Here is a 22,246-nt window from a genome sequence, read left to right as displayed (position 1 = left end):
TTACAAATAGGTGAATAGTAGTAGCAAGTTTATAATTTGATTGATCAAATAAATAATAAGCTAGGCCGTGAGGCCTCCGGTCCAAATTCAGTACTAACTGGCATCCTATAAATCTATACAAGTGATCTTCACTTAGAGTAGTAATATTATCAACTTTCTGATCTATGGTTAAGCCATGTCATCCATTTTATGCACAACGGTTTGATCAAATGTCCTCCATATCTCCTATCGTACGAACGCCGAAGCTGCGATGTACCAATGCTGAAGCAACTTTGATGGAGTGAATCATACTAGGGAAAATACGACCCACATTATCACATCCACATGTGACAGCCTGAATAGCTCATCCCATCCCATCCTGCCCCTCGTGGTCGCTATCCTCTACAGGATAGGGGGAATCGATCATTTTCCTCGAGCGCATAGCACTGCTCACGCCCGCGCACTAGGGGATGCAAATGGGCAATCCCATTACCCGCATAAAAACTTATTTACTAGTTTATTCCTCGCATAACAGTGAAAATTAGAAAGAAAAAATAAAATAGAAGTAGGATAAACGGGCAAAATAATCTTACTTGATAATCTCCCTAGCCCGATTCCCCTACCTTCACGACGATTCCTCGTCCGACCGTTCAGCTTCTCAGTGGGCCAGTGGCCTTCGCCTTTCTTCGTGCGTGGAAAATCAGGAAATCGCCGCAGACGCCTCAACTTCTCCTTATGGGCACCGTGATAACGCATTTAAATCCCTGTGCTATACCCATCACGGGTATTGTGAGTGTATATAATTGTTATCCATCGTGCTTGGTGATTATCAGGATTGGTGACTTCTATCTGCAGCTCTGGTGGCTTTTTTCGATGCAGCTTCAATCTTTTAGTAGGAAATGACTACCGGCATTCCCATTTTCTATGTAACTAATTGTTGCGGCACACTGGCTAATATGTTCTTTTGATAACAAAATAGATGGATTAGCTGATATTATTAGGGATTATTGGGCGCAAACGGCCACAGCTAATCCATACTCCGGCAACGTTGTTTCATCTCACGCACTAGCCAATTCATTTCCTGTCTTCCTGGTCTGCACCATTTTTTATGTTCCCCAACAAACCTTAAGCTGGATCAGGTACATTATTCTTTTCCCTCACTCTCCCACGTTGAGTTTATTGGTTTACCAAGTTAAAACAAGTGGCTTTTGGATGAATTCATTATTGGTTGTACACATTTTTTTCCCCTAAAGGCTGTGTTCAGTTTCCTGAGTTGAGAACTAATCTTTCACGCACGTAAGATGGAGCAACTTATTATTAGCGTATGATTAATTAAATATTAGATATTTTTTTAAAAAAGATTAATATGATTTTTTAAAGCAACTTTCGTATAGAAAACTTTTAAAAACACACATTGTTTAGCACGCAAAGAACTCAGCTTAATGCATCAGGTGTTCGTCTTCACTCTGCCAGCCAATATTTAATATCACGTTTCCCCCTCCCTTTCTTGTTAGATGAAGATCATATACTTATTTACCGATGGATTTTATGCTACATGCTCTCACCTAATTCCAAATGTAAATTTTGGTCACTCGTTTCTACTTTAATTCATATTACAGATATGTTATGATTCAGAATAGAAATTTAATTTCTTCGGTGAGAATGATTAATTTCTAGAAATTTTCAGGTTGTACACCATAAATTAGCTTATTTCCTACTACAGTTTTATTTATTTCAATCAAATAATGTAATGCCATCTCTACATATCGAGCTGAAAATAATTGTACAACTGACCCGTATTTAATTTATACCATAGCACAATGAACAGTGCTCCTTACACCTTTTCATTCCTTTTTATCACATATTACTTAACTTTCATGATCACCTCAGAAGGTAAGTTCCTGTAGCTATTTCTAAAATTTATAGTCAATAAAAATTCAGTTTCTATAGTCGATCAAATAAGAGTGTTCTGTTGGGAAAAAAAACTGGGTATATTCAACCAATGAAGTATATTAAATGTGATGGATTACAAAATTTGTAGTCAAGAAAATTCATTTTTCTATGGTCAATCAAATGAGAAGTATATTAAGGTTTGTTCGAAAATACTTGGATCTATTCAACCAATGAAGCATGTTAAATGTGATGATGAAATGTTTTCTTTAAATTTCACTTAAATGTTTTTCCTATGCACTATGTCTAATTGCAATGGATCAAATGTTCCCATAGAATTTCACTTTGTTTTGTCTTATGCACTATGTCCCACAGCAACGCGGATTATCTTCTAGTATTAGTATATTACAATGCCACATAGCACATCTATTACTTCCACTACTAATACCGAATATTAAGTATTGTCATGGCCTAGATTTTTTTTCAATACTAAAAAATGAGCAACCAAGCAACTTCAACGCTCATCTGGCAAAACCCAACATCAAGTGTGTCATGATTCCGTCCACATCTTACCGGGATAAAATGTTTATAAGCACATATGATATTCTCATCACCACTCTGCCTTGCATGAACACTAACAGTCAGAACTCCGCCATTTCCTTCCAATGCAACTACACTGCGGCAGAAATCAATGGCTCCATCATGGGAGATAGCCACCATTTCTTCCCCAGAGTCCAGCAATATGACATCTTCCTTGATACTAGCAGTATGTGCAATGAACTTTCCACAGAAACCAGTTAAACCTCCTGTAATCCTGACACTGATTGTAGCCTCCAATGCCACAGGAATGTGTGCATAATTGAACTCCAATGTGCTGCGTGCTCCTGATAACATCATACTGCGCAGTGAGCCACATCTATGTCTCTGAGCAGTTCCATTATACCCAAATGCTTCAGCGCTCAAGATCTTATCTTCGGAGGGACTTGTCCCCTTGACTCTTAGCTCAATTTCAAATTCAGTAGGGTCCATCAATAGGATTGCACGGCTTGGACCTGTGAGAACCAGAGATGAACCCTACACGCATCCATGACATTACTAAATACTTCCTCCATCCCATAATATAAGGTGTGCACGTATTTTAAGATTCAACTTTTAAAACATTTAATCAATAATTACTATGGTATGAATTGAATTTTATTTTCTGAAAATATTATCATTAGATTGACATTTGAATCTACTTTCATATGATTATAATTTTTTTTTGCTATAAACCTTATAGTATATGAGAATATAATCCGAAGATCAGTTTTGGAGATCGTGCCAAGTTTGACCAAGCCTTATATTATGGGATCGATGTAGAGAGTATAAGAATATTGATGATACACTATCCACCACTTAAGAACCCTGTATGAAAACAATTAGAAAGGAATGGTAGCAACAATGTAACACAACAAATATTTCCCTTTTTTTTTGGGATAAGGTGAAACTAGCTAGATTGATGGTGAACAAACATGCATAATTCTATCCCGTATGTGTTCTAAGTTCCACTCAACAAAATAATATGAATGGGGCATTTGAACTGTCAAAACAAAATATAAACAAGAGGATAATTAGGTAAAGATAACATATGTGAGCCTGACGACATGCTATGCATAACTGAAATTGGATTTTCTATTTTCCCTTTTCTCAATAATAAAATGATACCGCATAGCAAAATCTGCATATCAGTATATGATGTACGATAAATATCTGATATATGTATTGACAACTTCATCTTTACTGGAATGGTTGGAAAAGAATGCAGACAAGCCGAAGCAAGGAGCAAGGAGCATAGCTCTTGCTAGAAAAGATAGCCTCTGCAAGTTCATATAGGGAAAATGCTAGCTGCAATGAATTAAATAAGAGCGTGGGAAGTACCCCTGCATGTTCTATCAATTGACTTGGTAGCATTTTATTTTTGTAGTATCAATTCTGCGCCTGTGCACCAATTGTTTCTGTAGTTATTTCTGTTAACAACCCACATGTTTGTGATGCCCCTTATGCATCATGAAAATATGTTAATCTCTGGTGTGTAGGGGTGTTTTAGATTGGAAAATTGCTTGATTATGCTATCACAGGTTTTATTTTTGCCGTTCGTAAAAAAGAAATGCCATCACAGGATACTAAATCATGCACATTTGAATATTTCAGGTTGTTTACTGATAAGCTTCTGTGATACAACTAGTATATCAGACTATCATATATAATTTGTGAAATGGAACCGTGATGTGCATATAAGTTTGGACTGTTCTAATTTGTTTAAGTAAACTAAATGATGCACCAAAGGTACAACTAGTTCAGACACATCCAATTTTCTCAACAGAACTATGCCAGACATCTCATGATTGCGCTGCTATTATAATTAGGTAAAGAAGAACTACTGCACTAGTGCACCACAAATGTGAAGTTGCAAAACTAACTAGCTGCCTGTAGAAAAGTCTGATGACTTTGTGCTGCTATTTCCATGAAGCATGGAGATACCTTTGCAGTGAGAGTCTGGCAGTTGTTCCTGGTGCGCTCAAAGATATAGTTGCGGTTCCGATCCAGAGAGTCACGAACGGAGATGAGACCAAACACATCAATTGGCCAGCGTAGAATACCTGTAAGCTCCGTCACCTCGAAAGAAAAAACCTCTAGTAAATCTAGGAGCATCGCGAACCGGGGCGGTTCCTCCGTGTACCGCATGGGACCAATCTCAGCTGCATCCATCCAATAAACCGCATCAATCAGTCAAGCATTATTGTTTCTTTTTCCTTTGCAACATACTACCAAAGAGAGGAGCCATTAGATCACATTGATGCATATCCATGTGAAAAATGTCAATCCCAACATTTTCCATTTTCATGTTTCCATCCCCACTATTGTGCGCCCAGGCTCCCGCCTACCATAATCAGCGAGCGAACATGTCGATTTGAGATGAAAACTAAAAACCTAACAAGAGCATGAGCGAATTCGTATTTACCATAAAATCATCTCTAAAACAAAAAAAAAAAAGAAGCTTCCTCACTTCTTTTGGCGATGTCGCTGGAATCGTCGGACCACAGATCCGTCCAGTAGCGGCAATAGCGGGAGAGCTTGTTGAGCAGCTCTTCCTCCTCGCTGCCATCACGTGGCCTCATCGATCGACTCCTCCTCCTGCCCCACCGCTGCCGCCATCCGGCCCTGAAGTTTCTCGGAACGAGGAATTGGTAATAAGTTCACACCGGACGTCCCTCAACTTAACAGCGAAATTTTTCGAGGTTACATAACCACAAAATCAGAAATGTGTACACCTAAACTCACACAAACCGTGCACTTAAGATCTCATGACAGTATATATGGGTGGTTTCGCTGACGTGACATCCTAGTCAGCAAAAAATTAAAAAAAAAGTATGTGGGGCCCACATGTCAGCTGCACATTTTTTTATCTCTTTTCTTCTTCTTCTCTTCTATTTTCTCTCTTCTCTTCTCTTCAATGAGGGAGGCCAGCGGGCGGAGCGGCGATGGGTGGGCAGCGGGCGGGTAGAGCAACCCCGTCCTCTTCGTGCTCCGCCCCTTCGTCGGAAGCGAGCGGAAGGCGAAGAAGGTAGGGGGCAGCGGTAGAGCGGCGACGGGCGAGCGCGACAACGGGCGGAAGGCGGTCACAGGCGGCGGGCGGAGTGGCAGCGGGCTGGTGGTTTGCTGCCAGATGGCGCCGCGGCGGGGAGGGGGAGAGAGGCGGTCGGCTCAACGGCGACGGCTAGAGAGGAGGAAAGGTGGCGACCAGCGCGACGACGAGCTTAGCGGCGGAAAGGAAGGAGATAGGGAGGCCGGTGAGCAGGGCGGGAATGCATGCGAGCACGAGCGGAGATATTTCATGAATAAGAGAGTATCTCATTAGTGCACATTGTTAATTTATGGAAAAAGTACGAATTACCCCCCCCCCGAACTATAGCGGTCGTCTGAATTGCCCCCCTGAACCACAAAACCGGACATTTTTCACCCCGAACTATGTAAACCGGACAAATTACCCCCCTCGACCCAATCCGCGGTGGTTTTGGTCTACGTGGTGGTCCAGTCAGCAATTTATTTATTAAAAAATAGGTGGGCCCCACCTGTCAGTTTATCTCTCTCTTCTATCTCTTATATCTCTCATTCTCTCTCTCTCTCTTCTCCTTTAGACGACGGCGGCATGGCAGGAGCGCGGTGAGGCGGCGCGGCGGCGAGACGAGGCGGCGGCGGAGGAGGCGAGGGGGTGGAGAGGCGAGCGCGGCGGCGAGGCGAGCGGCGGGGGCGGTGAGGCGAGGCGGCGGCGGCGGCGGCGAGGCAGGGCGAGACCGCCTGGTGGTGCCGCTCACGAGGCGCCTCCCCGGCGACGGCCTGTCTCGGCATGGTCGCGGCGGCGCTCGTCGAGGCGAGGTGGCTCCGCGTGGCTCGCGACGCCCGCCTGGTGGTGCCGCTCACGAGGCGCCTCACCGGCGACGGCCTGCCTCGCCATGGTCGTGGCGGCGCTCGTCGAGGCGAGGCGGCTCCACGTGGCCCGCGACGCCGCCGCGCTCGCCTCCTCCGCTGCCCCTGCCGCCGGTCGTCTCCTTCGCCGCACCCCGCCGCCGCGCTCGCCTCCTCCGCCGCACCCCGCCGCTGCTCGCCTCCTCCGCCGCCGCCTCGCCTCGCCTCGCCTCGAGCAGCGCGAGCTCCCGCCGCCGCTCGCCTCCTCCTCCGCCGTTGCCGCCTCGCCTCACCTCCTCCGCCGCACCCCTCCGCCGCTTGCCGCCTCATCCCCCGCCGCTCGCCTCCACCGCCGCCGCTCCCTGTTGCCCGCCTGCCTCCATGCGCGTGAGTGAGAAGAGAGTGAGAGAAGAGAGAGAGAGAGATAAGAGAGAGAGGAATAGTTGGATGGGAGTATGACAGGTGGGTCCCACATTTTTTTAATAAATAAAATGCTGACTGGACTGCCACGCGTATGCCACGTAGACCAAAACCACCGCGGATTAGGTCGAGGGGGGTAATTCGTCCGGTTTGCATAGTTCGGGGTGAAGAATGTCCGGTTTTGTGGTTCAGGGGGGTAATTCAGACGACCGCGATAGTTCGGGGGGGGGGGGGGTAATTCGTACTTTTTCCTTAATTTATTATGTTTAAGCATTACCGTACTGCATAGGAAACTTCTAGTTCAAATACTCCCTCCGTTTCATATTATAAGTCGTTTGACTTTTTTCTTAGTTAAATTTATCTTAAGTTTGACCAAGCTTATAGCAAAATATAATAGTATTTTCAATACAGAACAAACATTTGTATCAAAATATATTCAATGGAGGAGGGGCAGCTGGACGGCGAGGATTCGTCGCACGCAGAGTCGTTCTTGGAGATCATCGGCTGGGTCTAGCTAGGGATGCGGAAACGGAGCCAGCGAGGGCATCCTTTCTCGCGCGGGGATGACAACAGCCGAGGTTGAGCGGTGTGGAGCATTAGAGCGGCGAGGACTTGGGTGCTGTTGGCTTCTTTGGTGGGGAGACGGACAATGATCTCGCCGAGGATGGCGTCTGGGAGGTCACTGATGAAGTCGACGCCTTCTTCCTCGTCTTCTTCCTCCGCCACAGGTGGATCCCCCTCCTCCTCTGCCACCACCACCGGTGCCTCTGACCACTTCCTCTCTGGATTGCGACCGATCATCCCATTTCTTTGGACGGTGGTGCTTCTCCTCTCTTGGTGCTTGTGCTCCCCTCCTTTTTGCAGGACGACCTAGGTGTGGCGCCAGCTCTAGCGCACGGATTACCCGTTCCCCGCCCTCGAGTGCAGCCAACCTTGAGTTCCCGACATGTCCCATGGCTAGCGCGGGCAGTAATCTATGAGCAATGTGAGTAGATGTCGGCGGCATGTGATGCGGTCTTGCGCAGGGAGAGGCGAAATGCGGCGCATGGATTAGGGTTTCTGGGAAGCCAAGGAAAGGGATGGGAATCAGCTCCCCGCCGCCGCTGCTTTGGCCCTCGTCCGCTCGCCAGCGTCGTCCTGCCTGTCATCGCCAAGACCGAAGGGGGAAAGAAAATAGAGAGATAAGGGAGAGAGGGAGGTGGAAGAAGGGTTTGAGAGAGAGATGATGATACGTGGGCCCCATATGTCAGTGAGTCCCACAATATATATTTTTGTATGTGAATGACAAATGAATCTCACATATATTTTTTAATTCTAATATCACATAAGCGCTACATGGGATAAAGATCATGTCAACATCACCATATTAGCAAAACCGTCCTTCAAAACTGATGAAGGAGTCCATTTTTCAGCATAGGACACTCTCCTATCCCTACTTATCAGGAAAGACCAACCGGTTTGTTAAAACCAGCGAAGTTCGCTTGATTTATTTATTGGTTTGCATAAAGATACATGATATATAAAGATAAAGAAATAAATAACATCACTATTACTCTTTTTTTAAAAAAATGTACCATTTGTTTGCTTAAAAATGTTCATTTGAATCACAAATGACTCTATTTTGCAGGTGAAGAGAGGACGCGTCTAAGCTGCTCAGAATGGAAGTATGTAAAAAAAAAAACTAGAATATTAGGGAAGGACCTAATATCAAATAATTAGGAGGGGTGAGGCTTTGTACCCAGGTCGTCTAGCCCACCACCTTGTGGAGCTAGCCGGAAGACTCCTGGGCATTTCTCAAAATGGAAGTATGTAACCTTGTTAACTTCTTTTATCGAGAGCAAATGTGTTAAATGGTGTTTAATACGTGTACTTTAGCATTTTCCATGCTATAACAAGCGTATTTGTCTTAAAATATCATGATGAGAATAATAATTAGAGACTTTATGTTACTAAAAATTGTAAGTAAAATTTGTTTTTTGGAAAAGAAAATTAATCCATAGTTTTCTTAACTTGCTAGCTCGGTCAATCCCTCCCCATGGGAATTAAAGGAGATTTGGAGATGATTAATTCCACAAACCTATTGAGTGTGGAATTAATAGTTTAATACCCTCTCAATCCTCTCCAATCTCTTCGTCATATGAACTAAGCGAACAAGCCCTTAACATATCCAAATGTGCAGCTCAACATGAAATCCTTTGCTAAAACTAAATGAAGTTGCATGATTCATTGTTCCGAGAATCTCCAAAACAAAAAATAAGTTTAGATACATCACTGAGAATAAAACAGATGATAAGTAGCACATGTGAATGATACTCTGTGTCTTCTATTGACGTATGCACTTTTTTTTTCTTCTTAAGAAAGGCAAGAGCCCTGCTTTCTATTTAATTGTAGACCGAAAGAATTGCTGCACAGGCCAACCTCTTGGGGAGCCAGCCAGTTCTGCAATATTTTGTTGTGAAACAATTTCTGGTTCTATTCACTGTAGCTAAACTGTATCACATTTTCCCAAAGTGCACATAAAGATTGAAGTATTAATTGAAATGAAATGACATTGTTTTGACTTTTGAACAAGTGCAAGTGCAGAAACTGAATATCCTTACAGTTGCTCATGCACTGGATGGATCCTTCTTCTTGCAGGAAATACCAGTTCTCAACATCAACGTGGTTGATTTGTCCAGTCAGAACTACAATGACCTCATGGACGATATTGGACAACTTTTTCAGCAGAGAGCACATCACGATTTCAGGAATGTTCCTATAACAAGCAATGAGGAGGGGTGGCACATAATATCTCTTGACATGCCTGAGGAACCATCTGTTCAGTGATGGATAAGTCTTTGTGGTCCTTGGTCGTGATTCTTCTTTTTGCTTTTGGATAGTTTCACCTTTTTAGGATAGCATCTACCCCTTTAGCATATTTTTCAGTTGCTAGGACAGCTGCGGTTAGTAGGACAGTAGCAGTTAGCATCTCCTTTATGCCTCCTTTATGCTTTATTCAGTTTGGATGCCCTCTAGGACAGCATCCCATTCAAATTTTGAATTTTAGACTAGGAGGGTGCAACAATAGGCTAGCAGCCAGCTATGGCTATATATATGTATCCAACCTCCCTCAGGTAGGTATGGCTTTTGAGTTTGTGAATGAAGAAAACCAGAAAATTGTCCCACTCTGAGTGCCATTCTCTTCTCAATGAGAGTAACCATTGAAATTCTAACATCTGGTATCAGAACCACACTTTCCTGTAGGCTAAACATCTCTTGTTCCACTCCTTCCCAAGCTCGGTTGAGCTCTCAGCCAGCAGCAGCAGCAGCACCGGCTACTCCTCCTTCCCCTTTCCCTTCCTCCTCTCCACGCAGCAGCCCCCCGGAGGTGCGCCATGTTCGACGTTCGGTCTCGGCGTTCGGTCGCCTCGAGCACTCGGCGTCAGCAGGACGCCGAGCTCGCCGCAGCAGAAGAGCGCAGGCGAGCAACGGCTCAGACCGTTGCAGCAGCAGCGAGGGCGGCCAGACTGGCAGCAGCGGAGTTGGCAGCAGCCAGGGCGGAGGCGGAAGCAGAGGCGGCGGAAGATGCGGCACGTGTGGCGGAGGTAGAGGTTGAGACCTTGCGCAGCAGCATCAACGGCTCCATCGCCGGCAACATCACCACCGACAGGGAGCTTGAGGAGCTGGCAAGAGGAAGGACACGGGAGCGGGCAGAGCGGTGGGCAGTAGCCCACCTCCACGGCGGCGGCGGCGGCCCAAGGGACCGCGCGCCCTCCGACGGGAACCCAGACGGGCGCGGGCGTGCCGGCGGCAGCCCGGAGCCCGCGCGCGGCCCTCCCAGGCAGCGCAATTCTCCCTTCCCTGACCGGCGCCATGGTCACCACGGCGTCCAGACGGTGGTCAGGGACTTTGGTCCTGGCGGTGGGTGGCCCCTCACCAAAACCAGGTCCAGGTGCGGCACATGTGGGAGGCAGTTCGGTACGGCGACGTCGACTACGACGAGGATCGACGGGCGCTGGATGCCCTCATCACTGCAGTCCCGCCCGAGATGCAGTTCTCGCTTTCCCAGAAGCGGACTGCCAAGGAGGCCTGGGACGCCATCGCTGTGGCACACATCGGCAGTGACCGCGCCTGCAAGTCCACACTGCAGGCACTCCGCAAGGAGTGGGAGAACCTAGCCTTCAAGCCAGGTGAGGATGTTGATGACTTTGCCCTCCGTCTCAACACTCTTTTGCAGAAGATGGTGCAGTACGGCGACGACACCTACGACGAGGAGAGAGCTGTTGAGAAGCTCTTTCGCTGCGTCCCAGAGAAGTACAGGCAGATCGCTCGCTCGATTGAGTCTCTGCTAGACCTCTCCACGATGTCGATCGAGGAGGCGTTAGGTCGCCTCAAGGTCGTCGACGGCGATGAGCCACAGCCTCTCTCGGGGCCTATCACCATTGGCGGGAAGCTCCATCTCACTCGGGAGCAGTGGGAGGCCAGCCAGGGTGATGGGAAGAAGGGGGAGTCCTCTCCCTCGAGAGGGGCCGCAAGCCGCGCAAGGCGCGCGGAGGCGTCCAGCTGCGGTGGACGCGAAGACACGCCGAGGGTGGCGCTCGCAGAGGCGCCCAGGGCGGCGCCGCTAGCAACCACAAGCCGGCACGAGACGACGCCTGCCGCAACTGTGGCAAGCTTGGCCATTGGGCCAAAGACTGTCGACAGCCACGACGCGGCCAGGCCCACATCGCACAGGTGGAGGAGGAAGAGCCGACTCTACTCCTGGCACACGCCAGCATCGAGCTATCTTCAGCGGCACCGGCCGCAACAGCTTTCCTCCACCTCTAGGAGCCGAAAGTACACGCCTTCCTCGGCAACAGCTCCAGCAACGACAAGGCTGATGGGTGGTACCTCGACACCGGCGCCACCCATCACATGACTCCAGCGTCCGAGGCTCTGTCAAGTTTGGGGATGCCTCTGGCGTGGAGATCAAGGGTGTCGGCTCCGTCACCTTCACCGCCAAGTCCGGTGAGCACATGCTGCTCACCGGAGTCTACTACATCCCCGCGTTGAGAAACTCTATCATCAGCGTGGGACAGCTGGATGAGAACGGCTCATGCGTGTTGGTCGAGCACGGACTCATGAGGATTTGGGATCGCCGCCATCGCCTTCTTGCCAAGGTAACCAGAGGCACTAATCGACTATACATCCTCAGCGCGCAGGTCGCACAACCAGTTTGCCTTACCGCTCGTCGGGACGACGAGGCGTGGCAGTGGCACGAGCGTTTCGGGCACCTCCACTTTGAGGCCCTGAAGCGGCTCAGCGCCAAGGAGATGGTGCGAGGCCTGCCATGCCTTGACCACGTGGAGCAGCTCTACGACGTCTGCGTCCTAACGAAGTAGAGGCGGCTCCCCTTTCCCCAGCAAATGAGTTTCCGAGCCAAGGAGCGGCTCGAGCTCGTGCACGGGGACTTGTGTGGCCTAGTGACACCGGCCACACCAGGAGGACGACGTTACTTCCTGCTGCTCGTCGACGACCTCTCCCGCTAAATGTGGGTGATGGTCCTCGGCAGCAAGGGAGAGGCTGCGGACGCCATCCGGCGCGCGCAGGCTACTGCAGAGGCGGAGTGCGGCCGCAAGCTGCGCGTGCTGCGCACCGACAACGGCGGCGAATTCACGGCGGCTGAATTCACGTCGTACTGCGTTGATGAGGGCATTTGGCGCCACTACACCGCGCCGTACAGCCCGCAGCAGAACGGCGTCGTCGAGCGGCGCAACCAGACGGTTGTGGGGATGGCTCGGGCTCTCCTCAAGCAGAGGGGGATGCCGGCCATCTTCTGGGGAGAGGCAGTGGTGACGGCCATCTACATCCTCAACCGCTCGCCTACCAAGGCCCTCGATGGCAGGACACTGTACGAGGCTTGGTATGGGCGCAAGCCGGGGGTCTCCCACCTGCGGGTCTTCGGCTGCATCCCGTTCGTCAAGGAGCTTGGCCACATCGGCAAGCTCGACGACAGGAGCACCCTAGGGGTGTTCATCGGCTACGCGGAGGGCTCGAAGGCCTATCACATCCTCGACCCGGAGACACAGCGTGTGCGCACAGCGCGCGACGTAGTGTTCGACGAAGGGCGAGGGTGGGTATGGGACAAGGCGGTGGACGATGGTTCGACTCCGACGTACGACGACTTCACCGTCGAGTACGTCCACTTCGAGGGAGCTGGGGGAGTAGGCAGCTCTTCTTCACCGAGCGTGTCTACCCCAGTCCCCGAGCCTCCACCAACTCCGACACCAACACACCCTCGGGCCACGACTTCGACTGCGACGAGCTCTTCGCCGACACCACCACAGCCGGCGACCCGACGCGCCCCAGCACCAACAGCCACTCCTCTGAGCACGTCTACTCCGACGCCAGCTCGTGTTGAGCGCAGCCCGGTGGAGTTCGCTACTCCGCTCTCCCACGACGGGGAGCGCATTGACGCGTACCACGACGGCGAGCAGTTACGGTACCGTACGATGGAGGATCTTCTCGGCGACCAGCCGGTGCCGGGACTAGTGCCTCGCGACCTGGAGGCGCAGTTGCACCTTGCGTGCGGTGATGGTGAGCCTCGGTCTTTCGCAGAGGCCGAGAAACATGCGGCATGGCGTGCCGCGATGCAGTCGGAGATGGACGCGGTTCAGGAGAACCGCACCTGGGAGCTTGCTGACCTCCCTCGTGGTCACCGCACGATCACCCTTAAGTGGGTGTTCAAGCTGTAGAGGGATGAAGCCGGAGCCATTGTCAAGCACAAGGCTCGCTTGGTGGCACGCGGTTTTGTGCAGCAGGAGTGGATCGACTACGACGATGCCTTCGCTCCCGTGGCACGGATGGAGTCCGTGCGACTCCTTCTTGCGCTGGCTGCTCAGGAAGGTTGGGGCGTCCATCACATGGTTGTCCACGCTCAAGGGGATGGGCTTTGAGCAAAGCCCGCACGAGGCGGCCATCTACCGGCGGGGCAATGGAGGAAATGCCTTGCTGGTGGGTGTCTATGTCGACGACTTGGTAATCACCGGCACCAAGGATACGGAGGTCGCGGCGTTCAAGGAGGAGATGAAGGCTACCTTCCAGATGAGTGATCTGGGGCCTCTCTCTTTCTACCTAGGGATTGAGGTGCACCCGGATGTCTCCGGGAACACGCTTCGACAGACCGCCTACACCAAGCGCGTCGTTGAGCTGGCTGGGCTCACCGATTGCAACCCAGCTCTCACTCCGGTGGAGGAGAGACTGAAGCTGAGCCGTGATAGCACGACGGAGGAAGTGGATGCTACACAGTACCAGCGTCTTGTGGGGAGCCTTCGCTACCTCACCCACACACGGCCGGACTTGGCCTTCTCCGTCGGCTACGTCAGTTGGTCCATGCAGCGACCGACAGCGGAGCACCAGCAGGCTGTGAAGAGGATCATCCGCTACGTTGCGGGGACTCTCGACCACGGTCTCTACTACCCGAGATGTCCTGGCAAGGCACACTTCGTCGGGTACAGCGACAGCGACCACGCCGGCGACATCGACACCAGCAAGAGCACGAGCGGGATTCTCTTCTTCCTCGGCGAGTGCCTCGTTAGCTGGCAGTCGGTCAAGCAGCAGGTGGTGGCCCTGTACAGCTGCGAGGCCGAGTACATGGCAGCCTCTGCCGCTTCGACCCAGGCGCTCTGGCTTACTCGACTACTTAGTGATCTCCTCGGCAAAGATACTGGAGCGGTGGAGCTCAGGGTGGATAGCAAGTCCGCTCTGGCTCTGGCAAAGAACCCCGTTTTTCACGAACGGAGCAAGCACATCCGGGTGAGGTACCACTTCATCCGAAGCTACTTGGAGGAAGGGAGCATCAAGGCGAGCTACATCAACACCAAGGACCAGCTTGCGGACTTGCTCACCAAGCCTCTTGGGAGGATCAAGTTCCTCGAGCTCTACTCCAGGATCGGGATGGCCCAACTTCCCCACAAGACGACGCACAAGACTTAGGGGGAGAATGATGGATAAGTCTTTGTGGTCCTTGGTCGTGATTCTTCTTTTTGCTTTTGGGTAGTTTCACCTTTTCAGGACAGCATCTACCCCTTTAGCATATTTCTCAGTTGCTAGGACAGCTGCGGTTAGTAGGATAGCAGCAGTTAGCATTTCCTTTATGCCTCCTTTATGCTTTATTCAGTTTGGATGCCCTCTAGGACAGCATCCCATTCAAATTTCGAATTTTAGACTAGGAGGGTGCAACAATAGGCTAGCAGCCAGCTATGGCTATATATATGTATCCAACCTCCCTCGGGTAGGTATGGCTTTTGAGTTTGTGAATAAAAAAAACTAGAAAATTGCCCTACTCTGAGTGCCATCCTCTTCTCAATTAGAGTAACCATTGAAATTCTAACATTCAGATACTCATTGACCAAAGAAACGCATATTTGAGTGCCATCAGAGATGGAGCTGGTCAGTGGTTCAACTTCTCTGACGCAGAAACCCCTCCAGACATTCTCGATGCCCAACCTATCTTATACCTGAAAGCAGACTATGGTCACCTTCTGCAGGACTGGTAAGTGTAGCTTTCCTAGCTGTACTTTTAAGTTGTTTCAAGTTGCTCCTTTTACCCTTCAAGAGGCAATACTTTAGGTTAATCTTAACACTCTATAGGGGCGGACAACTGGTAAACAAAATTGTAATCGTGTTTAGTGTGTTATTCACAGGGGCTGTGGTTTGAGCTAAAAAAAAGAAGCAACATGATAAATGATGTTAGCAAACCTGTGAACGTGTGTGCATATCGTCCTATTAATTCTTATGGTACGTTCCCTCTCTGTGTGTAGCTCTAGTTAGTCACTGTACATGTATCCTGATAAATAAAAGTGTGCATTGGACCAATTCTACTAGCTCTCTACCGTTCCACAAATGATTCTATTAATTTTGCATCAGGATTGGATTGACACAAGTAATGATAATAAAGCACATTCAAGATCAAATATCGAATTATCAAACCGAAGTTTAAGAATATATATGTGCATTGATATAACAGAAATAGAAAAATACAAACCTTTGCTTTCAAATATTGAATTTGATTCGTCATGATTTTAAATTTACACTGAGAGTGTTGAAAATTCAAGTTTGCATTATCAATTTTTCCTCTAGGTTCGACATTAAGTTCATTGGGGTCTTTCTGATTTTTATATTCTAATATTCTAAATTATTTGGATGTTTAAGATTCACAAAATTTATGTTCTACTACATTTAATTCTCCAAAATATTATTCGGTTCTTAATGTTTGATGCGTACATTTGTTTTAAGGGAATATCTGTAAAAGATCAAAGCTCATCTTCCTAAAGATATGGTCAGTCAGAATATTCTGTAGTAAGGGCAGTTAATAAATGAAATAATAATTTAGCATTTATTTCCTACGGATATTCTGTCAAAACGTTTAATTATCCTTTAGTAAGTGATGACATATATTACTACCTACTATACTCAACCATTGGTTCTTCTAGAACAGATGGCCTCGAATGACTTGGGAATACCGCGGCTACCGCCCCAAGAAAAACTTGTACTTTGTACATGAAAATTGTTATAATGTCTTTGTTTCTGATCTATAAGAAGTTAGTAATGACTTGAAACATTGCAATTTTGCAGGGATGAGGTTACAGTGGGGCCACCGTCTGTACTTGATTCATACTACAGACTACTGAACTTCAACAATGGTCTTCCGCGCGACCACCCACTTATTCATGTCCAAAGGAAAGCAATTGCGCGCTTAGCAGTGATGTTTTGTGAAGCCGCACGCCTGAGATCAGTCAGAGCACTTGTCTATCACCAAATGGACCTATATGTGAATGGAACCATCACAAGCCTCATTACAAGAAAGAGAATCACGAGCTGGAGCCTGATATCTGCATTCGCATTACACTGCTGGAGACGGGAGCATGATGGTATTGAAGGATATCTTCAGGAAGAGCTTGACAAGCTTCACCCGATCGACATCTATGATGCAAATCTTGTCGCGGGTGAACCAGATGGTGAGTTGCTGCTCATCCTTTACAGAGAAGAGGCGTTTGCTGGCCTGCAACAGCATGCGCCGGAGCCGCAACTGCAGTGACTGCAAGTAAGCACTCAACAACTAGCCAGTACAAAGAAGATCTACAGGCAACACTTACTTCTGCAAGCCCGAACAATCTAACTGTCAACGTAGCTTGATGGATCAGAACAGTCTTTGGAGGGAGAGGATGAACTTTTACTTCCTGTACTTTCAGCAATGTCTCTTGTGAGGGAGAAGGATCGGCCTAATCCAATGTCACTTACTCAAGTGGGGGAACCTCCCTTCTCGTACTTGCTGTTTTTTTCTCCTCCCGTTTTCGGTTTCTCTGCAGTACGTTTTTAGCTGTACTACAATGATCAGGAGCTCCTTAGGAAGAATGATGTGTAATGCGGCGCTTCTGAATTTGGAAGAGCGATCCTGAATGTGCCAATCAACGTACTTTCGTTCTGAACAGACAGACAAGTGTAGGAATGCAACTCTTCATACTGTTGGCACATTTGTCCTTGAGGCACATTTTACAGACAGACAAGTGTACGGCTGTCTTTCTCATGAGTTCCCAACTTATCTTTCTTGTTTTTTAAGTTTCGCAAGAAGTTTATATAGGAAAGTTGTTTTAGAAAATCATATTAATACATTTTTAATTTTTTTATAGCTACTCCCTCCGTTTCACAATGTAAAACTTAATTAATCATACGTTAATCTATCACTCCATCATTTTACGTGCAGAGGGGAGGGGCAACCCCTCCAAAAAAAAAAACACAGCCAAAGCAGCTTTTGAAAGGAGGATGAGCGATGTTAGCTGCAATAATTAGGACCATTGGATAGACCTGGTAAAAGAAAGTATATGATTGGATCATCATGCTCATATGTGACAGTGAAAACCACCATTAGATGAATCAAGACATCAGGAGGCTTATAGACCAAAGGTCTCTAAAAGCAGAGAACTCATGTGCCTAGTCTTTTTTTAACCTGCAAAATGGTAAAACTTAATTAGTACGAGTCATATATAAGAATAGATTGCACTAAATTACCCATGAACCACGCCGACGACCACCGGTGGCGGCGAAGAACCTCGCAGACAAGCGGTAGCAGCAACAACGAATCTCATGGGCGACCGATGATGATGTTGTTGCGATGAAGCTTGTGGATGACCGGTGACGCCGGGTCGCGCGTGGCGGCGTGGGACTGGGCGTGCGGCATGGGGGCGCCGGGTCGCGCAGGCGCTCGCGCGTGGCGTGGGCCGGCGGCGGCGCGGCTCTGTGATCGCGTGATCAGAGAAAATCATCGGATGAGATCGCGGCATCGCGTGACGTCCGTGTGTGGGACCTGTAGGCCGTGTGCGGCGGGCGCCGGGAATCGTGTATCTAGAAGGAATTGGGATTATCTCACTCATATCCAACGTCCAGAATCGCTCCCGCATAGCATGCGCCGTCGCCTTCGCCTCCCTGTTCCCTCACACCTGCGCCCACTAATCACGCCGCCGCCGCACCCCCGACGCTTCTCTCCTCCTCTCACGCCGCTCCCCCCCTCCCCTAACCCTATTTCGCCGCAGCGGCCGCCGCCTCAACCTGCCGGCGCCGCTGCCGATCCATCATCGCCGGAACACCATGGAGACGTCATCAAGCGCGTCGTCTCGGCCGCTCACGCCGTCGCGCTCCCCTCTCCTTTGGCCGCTCGACCATCGTCGCCATCGCTGTCCAGTCCGCCGCTGCACGCCGGTCGAGATCGGCCGCCCCTAGCCTCCAACAAACTCTGCGCCTCCCCTCTCCTTCCGCCGCTCAACCATCGTCGCCACCGCCGTCCAGTCCGCCGCCCGTACGCCGGCCAGCGGCGGCGTGCGGCAACTCCGGTGTAGATCGGGGTGGGCAAGATCGTTGAGGGATTTGGTGCGGGGAGAAACCCTAATATGATGCCAATGTATTATGTTTGATCTTTTGTTTTGCTTGGGCAAGATCGTTGAGGGATTTGGTGTGGGGAGAAACCCTAATCTGATTCCAATGTATTCCGTTTGATCTTTAGGCATGGGTTGAGATCGTCTTCGTTTGCTTGGCTGATCATTTCAATCTCTGTGAGAATTGTTGTGGTTAGTTGGTTAATTCTTTATCTCATCCTCGTCAACTAGAGCAGAACCGGTTCTTTCTTTAAAAAGGAACATGCTAGCGAATTCAGAGCACCAAAATGATTTTCTCTATCAACTTGTATTGTACCTCGCTCAGTTAGCTTGCAGTATGCATCTATTACGCATGGTGATTTGTGGTAACTGTAGTGCTGCAGCTGGATGTCTAGAATTAAATCTCTTAAAAATGAATCTGGGAAAAAAGAAAGTCATATAATGTTCTATTATCGTGCACTCAAAAGAATTTCAGCAAAAAAAAATTTATATGCCATAGTTTATGATACATTTGCTTCACAATATGTGCATAAGCAAAGAAAATTTGTATGCCATAGTTTATGATACATTTGCTTCATAATATGTGCAGAGTACAATTTTACCTTGGGAATCTTTCTCGCAAAACTAGATGGACTGCTCTGCATGTTTTTTTTTTTTTTGCATTTGTTAATATGCATCAGTTCATCTTACAGCACTAGATGCCGTGATGCACCCATTTGATATCTCTATCATGTTTATTTACAGAACCTGGATCTAGAGGATTCAATGGATTGTGGAAGCTTATGAATATCCAAATGAAGGATCTGGTTATTGACGATTTCATGGTCAGTAAATTTGAGCTCAATAATACTTGGATCAAAGATCCATTTGTTACTGCCACTAGAACTGACAGTCTCACTTGCAGCTGAACTATTCAAATTACCAACATCCTACCCTTGATTGTAATTTAGAAACTCAGATCCATTTATATACTATGGAGGAATCAATTAAGTGTGACCACCTAGGACCGCACTCTACTTGGTGTTATTACCTGAGTTTCTGAACTATGTCTCCATGTCATTAGACAAACTGATTCAGTTATTCATATCCAGATATTCACTTATGTCCTTATGTCGTTAAATAATGTAATACCTTTCTAAATTTGTAGCAAAGTCTAGAGAAAAACAGAACAGAAGTGCATAACTTAACTTTCTTTTGGCTTAACCTGATGCAGAATCTGAACGTCTGGGTTTCCTTAGTGTTCTTCCCCTCCTGTATGCCCACAACCCTTCAAGTAATTGCCACCAGCAGACCTCTATGCAGGCTGCAGCACGCCAGCAGGTATTTTTTTATTTTGGATATTTGAATTTTTGTGCAGATGTGAAGGAATCAGTGGATAGATCTAGCTTGAATGTTTGACTATCTGTCATTAGATTTACACAGAAATGAGAAACACATGTAGCCTTTGATGTATATGATGTTCATAGGTCAAGCTATATGCGATAAGTTTTCTGAAGGAAGATAATAGCTCAAGTTATTTTCTTCGTTAGAGAAGATTTACAAAAAGTGCAGTTAACTTGCATTTTCTGCTAGAGGAATGTTAATTGCAATGTCTCCCTCATGATGCCTCCCTCATGACCAACAAAGATTTACATTACTTTAGGTTAGCTTTGTAGGTCTCTTTAACTTTTCCCGATTGCATATCCTTCTACAATTTTGCAGGAAAATCTGTAAGCAATTGTCGCAGTGTAAATATTTTTATCACATTTATTTTAAGGAAAACGATTGCAATTTGAATTCCAAGACGCATGATCCCCACAACCACCACCACAACCATCTGTTTCAACTCCAAGTGCATAGCTGGGTAAGATTGTATATATTTCTGAATTCTGTTGTATATTTGTGGTGCAAGTTCAAGTCCAAGTTCAACCATCAGTTTCAGTTGAATAGAAAATTGATTTTAAAATGTATATTGTGATGGATTGTGCTTCTCAAATATCAACCCTCTCCTCCTGAACACAACTGTCATCTAGGTAGGCTGCCTACTTTCTTCTTTTTCTCTTTAATTTGCTCTCTTCAGCTGATCTGATCTGATCTGGGTAAGGAGAAGAAGAAATGGCTGGAGTCTTGGAAGTAACGAGGTTGCCATTTCATTTAATTATTTCTATATGTTTCTGCATAATTGTGTGAAGGCCTGATTAATCTGATGCCATCTACTGATAGGCCTGTACAACAAACCTTGCTAGAAGGCTCCTATGACCTTTCCTTCTCTTTTACAAATGCTTGTGCCTCTCCAGTTCACCAGTGAGGGAGATTATGAACTCAGGTATGAGGTAATCCCTGTGGTTTTGCTTCTTTTTCTGGACATGCTTATTTTCATCTGTTTAGTAGCAAGCAATATTTAGGTATGAGAAAGAATGTGCCTTAAGTAACTGTCAATGGTACACATAAGCTGCTCATTTACTCTTCTTTCCTGGTCATATTATCAATATAGGTTAGTTCATGCTCTTACTCCACGAAAAACAAAGTACATGGTCTTACTATTTAACTGTTTAATATTATTCTGAAAAACACTACAGTAGCTACTCGGTTGTTCTAGGCAACTAAATGCAACTTGAAGTAAGAATACAATCTACATCCATGTAAAACAGATAAGTTGCTCCAATAAACTATAAAAACACCCATGCATCATGGTGATGAAAAGAGACATAAGTGTTAGCTATTATTTTTTGTTTAATCATGAAATTGAGTCTTTCTGAAACCAGATCGAGCAAGCCAAATGGGACTGCATCAGAGGTATGATGAAAGTTTTCCACTTTTTGACATCAATTATCATCAATTGCATATTAATTTTTTTGTGCAGAGATATTAGATCAGATCCAAGAGAGTGCCAAATCTGTCATGTAGCTTTGGTCTAGATTATTGCACGTCTATAAGCAGTATATCTATGTACTATATATTTCATTTTTGGTGCTACCATATAAATTAGACTGAATATATGACTGATTCTTTTAGCCCTCTGTTTTTGAGCAAATAGCATTTGTGCAGTGACCAGGTGTACTATCTTCTTGATTTGCTTGCAGTCTCCCATTGTTTGCTGAGGCCATTAGTACTCTTGCGTGGATGGTGGTTCAATTGAATAATTAGGAACTGCGGCACTGGACGAAAAGAGGAATAGGCAGTATTCCATGAGGGTTGTTTGAGTTTTCTTCTATTCTCTTCAAAAAGTTGTAACTCTTTAATTATATTGTGCCAAACTTTTTCATATTGCCGGGAGCACATTTGTATGGCACCAAACTGTTCACCTAAGCAAATGGTCCAATAATGAATAATATGCCTTTTTGTGCTTTTTTATTACAATTGCTTTCTCGTGCGATTTTCTCATTAAGAATTTTGTGCAGTGATGTGAAATGCATGGTTGTATTGTACTTTGCTTTTAAATTTATTTTACAATTGTGTAAACATGTCAATAAGTAATGTAATGTTAAATATTAATATTTTTTATAATAGTATAAAAGGTGAGCCTGCTAAATGAGGTTGCATAGATGTATTGAAATTTACTGTGTTATTATGAAATATGTTGCTGCAACAATCCTAGGATAACAGTATGCGTGTCACCTAGGTGCACTTCTTGGGTAATGAGT

At 46.9% G+C, this 22,246-nt stretch overlaps 2 protein-coding genes and 2 long non-coding RNA genes across 5 annotated transcripts; 3 read left to right on the top strand and 1 right to left on the bottom strand.

The window, feature by feature from the left end:
* Positions 1-2,352: 2,352 nt before the first annotated feature.
* LOC107276014 (uncharacterized) lies at positions 2,353-5,027 on the bottom strand. Its single transcript, XM_015763791.2, has 4 exons — positions 4,916-5,027; positions 4,390-4,607; positions 2,443-2,943; positions 2,353-2,358 (listed from the first exon to the last, which is right to left on the bottom strand). Exons 1-4 carry the CDS (start codon positions 5,025-5,027, stop codon positions 2,353-2,355), a joined length of 837 nt encoding a protein of 278 aa, XP_015619277.2.
* Positions 5,028-10,675: 5,648 nt separating this feature from the next.
* On the top strand, positions 10,676-12,095 carry LOC136354596 (uncharacterized). Its single transcript, XM_066306094.1, has 2 exons — positions 10,676-11,383; positions 11,688-12,095. Exons 1-2 carry the CDS (start codon positions 10,676-10,678, stop codon positions 12,093-12,095), a joined length of 1,116 nt encoding a protein of 371 aa, XP_066162191.1.
* Positions 12,096-18,244: 6,149 nt separating this feature from the next.
* On the top strand, positions 18,245-20,520 carry LOC107279588 (uncharacterized). 2 transcript variants are annotated; one of them, XR_010738196.1, is made up of 5 exons: positions 18,245-18,649; positions 18,752-18,815; positions 19,368-19,447; positions 19,837-19,943; positions 20,380-20,520. It is a non-coding gene; the product is annotated as an uncharacterized lncRNA (long non-coding RNA). The 2 variants fall into 2 exon arrangements; XR_010738197.1 differs by having other exon boundaries at positions 20,325-20,466.
* An 84-nt stretch (positions 20,521-20,604) lies between these two features.
* On the top strand, positions 20,605-21,818 carry LOC136354637 (uncharacterized). The gene is made up of 3 exons (XR_010738198.1): positions 20,605-20,743; positions 20,826-20,928; positions 21,686-21,818. It is a non-coding gene; the product is annotated as an uncharacterized lncRNA (long non-coding RNA).
* The last annotated feature ends 428 nt before the right edge of the window (positions 21,819-22,246 follow it).

This window comes from Oryza sativa, chromosome 12 (genome assembly GCF_034140825.1).
Source record: "Oryza sativa Japonica Group chromosome 12, ASM3414082v1".
NCBI classification, from domain to species: domain Eukaryota; kingdom Viridiplantae; phylum Streptophyta; class Magnoliopsida; order Poales; family Poaceae; genus Oryza; species Oryza sativa.
Note: the sequence above shows the minus strand (reverse complement) of the source record. Positions and strands in the feature narration are given on the sequence as shown.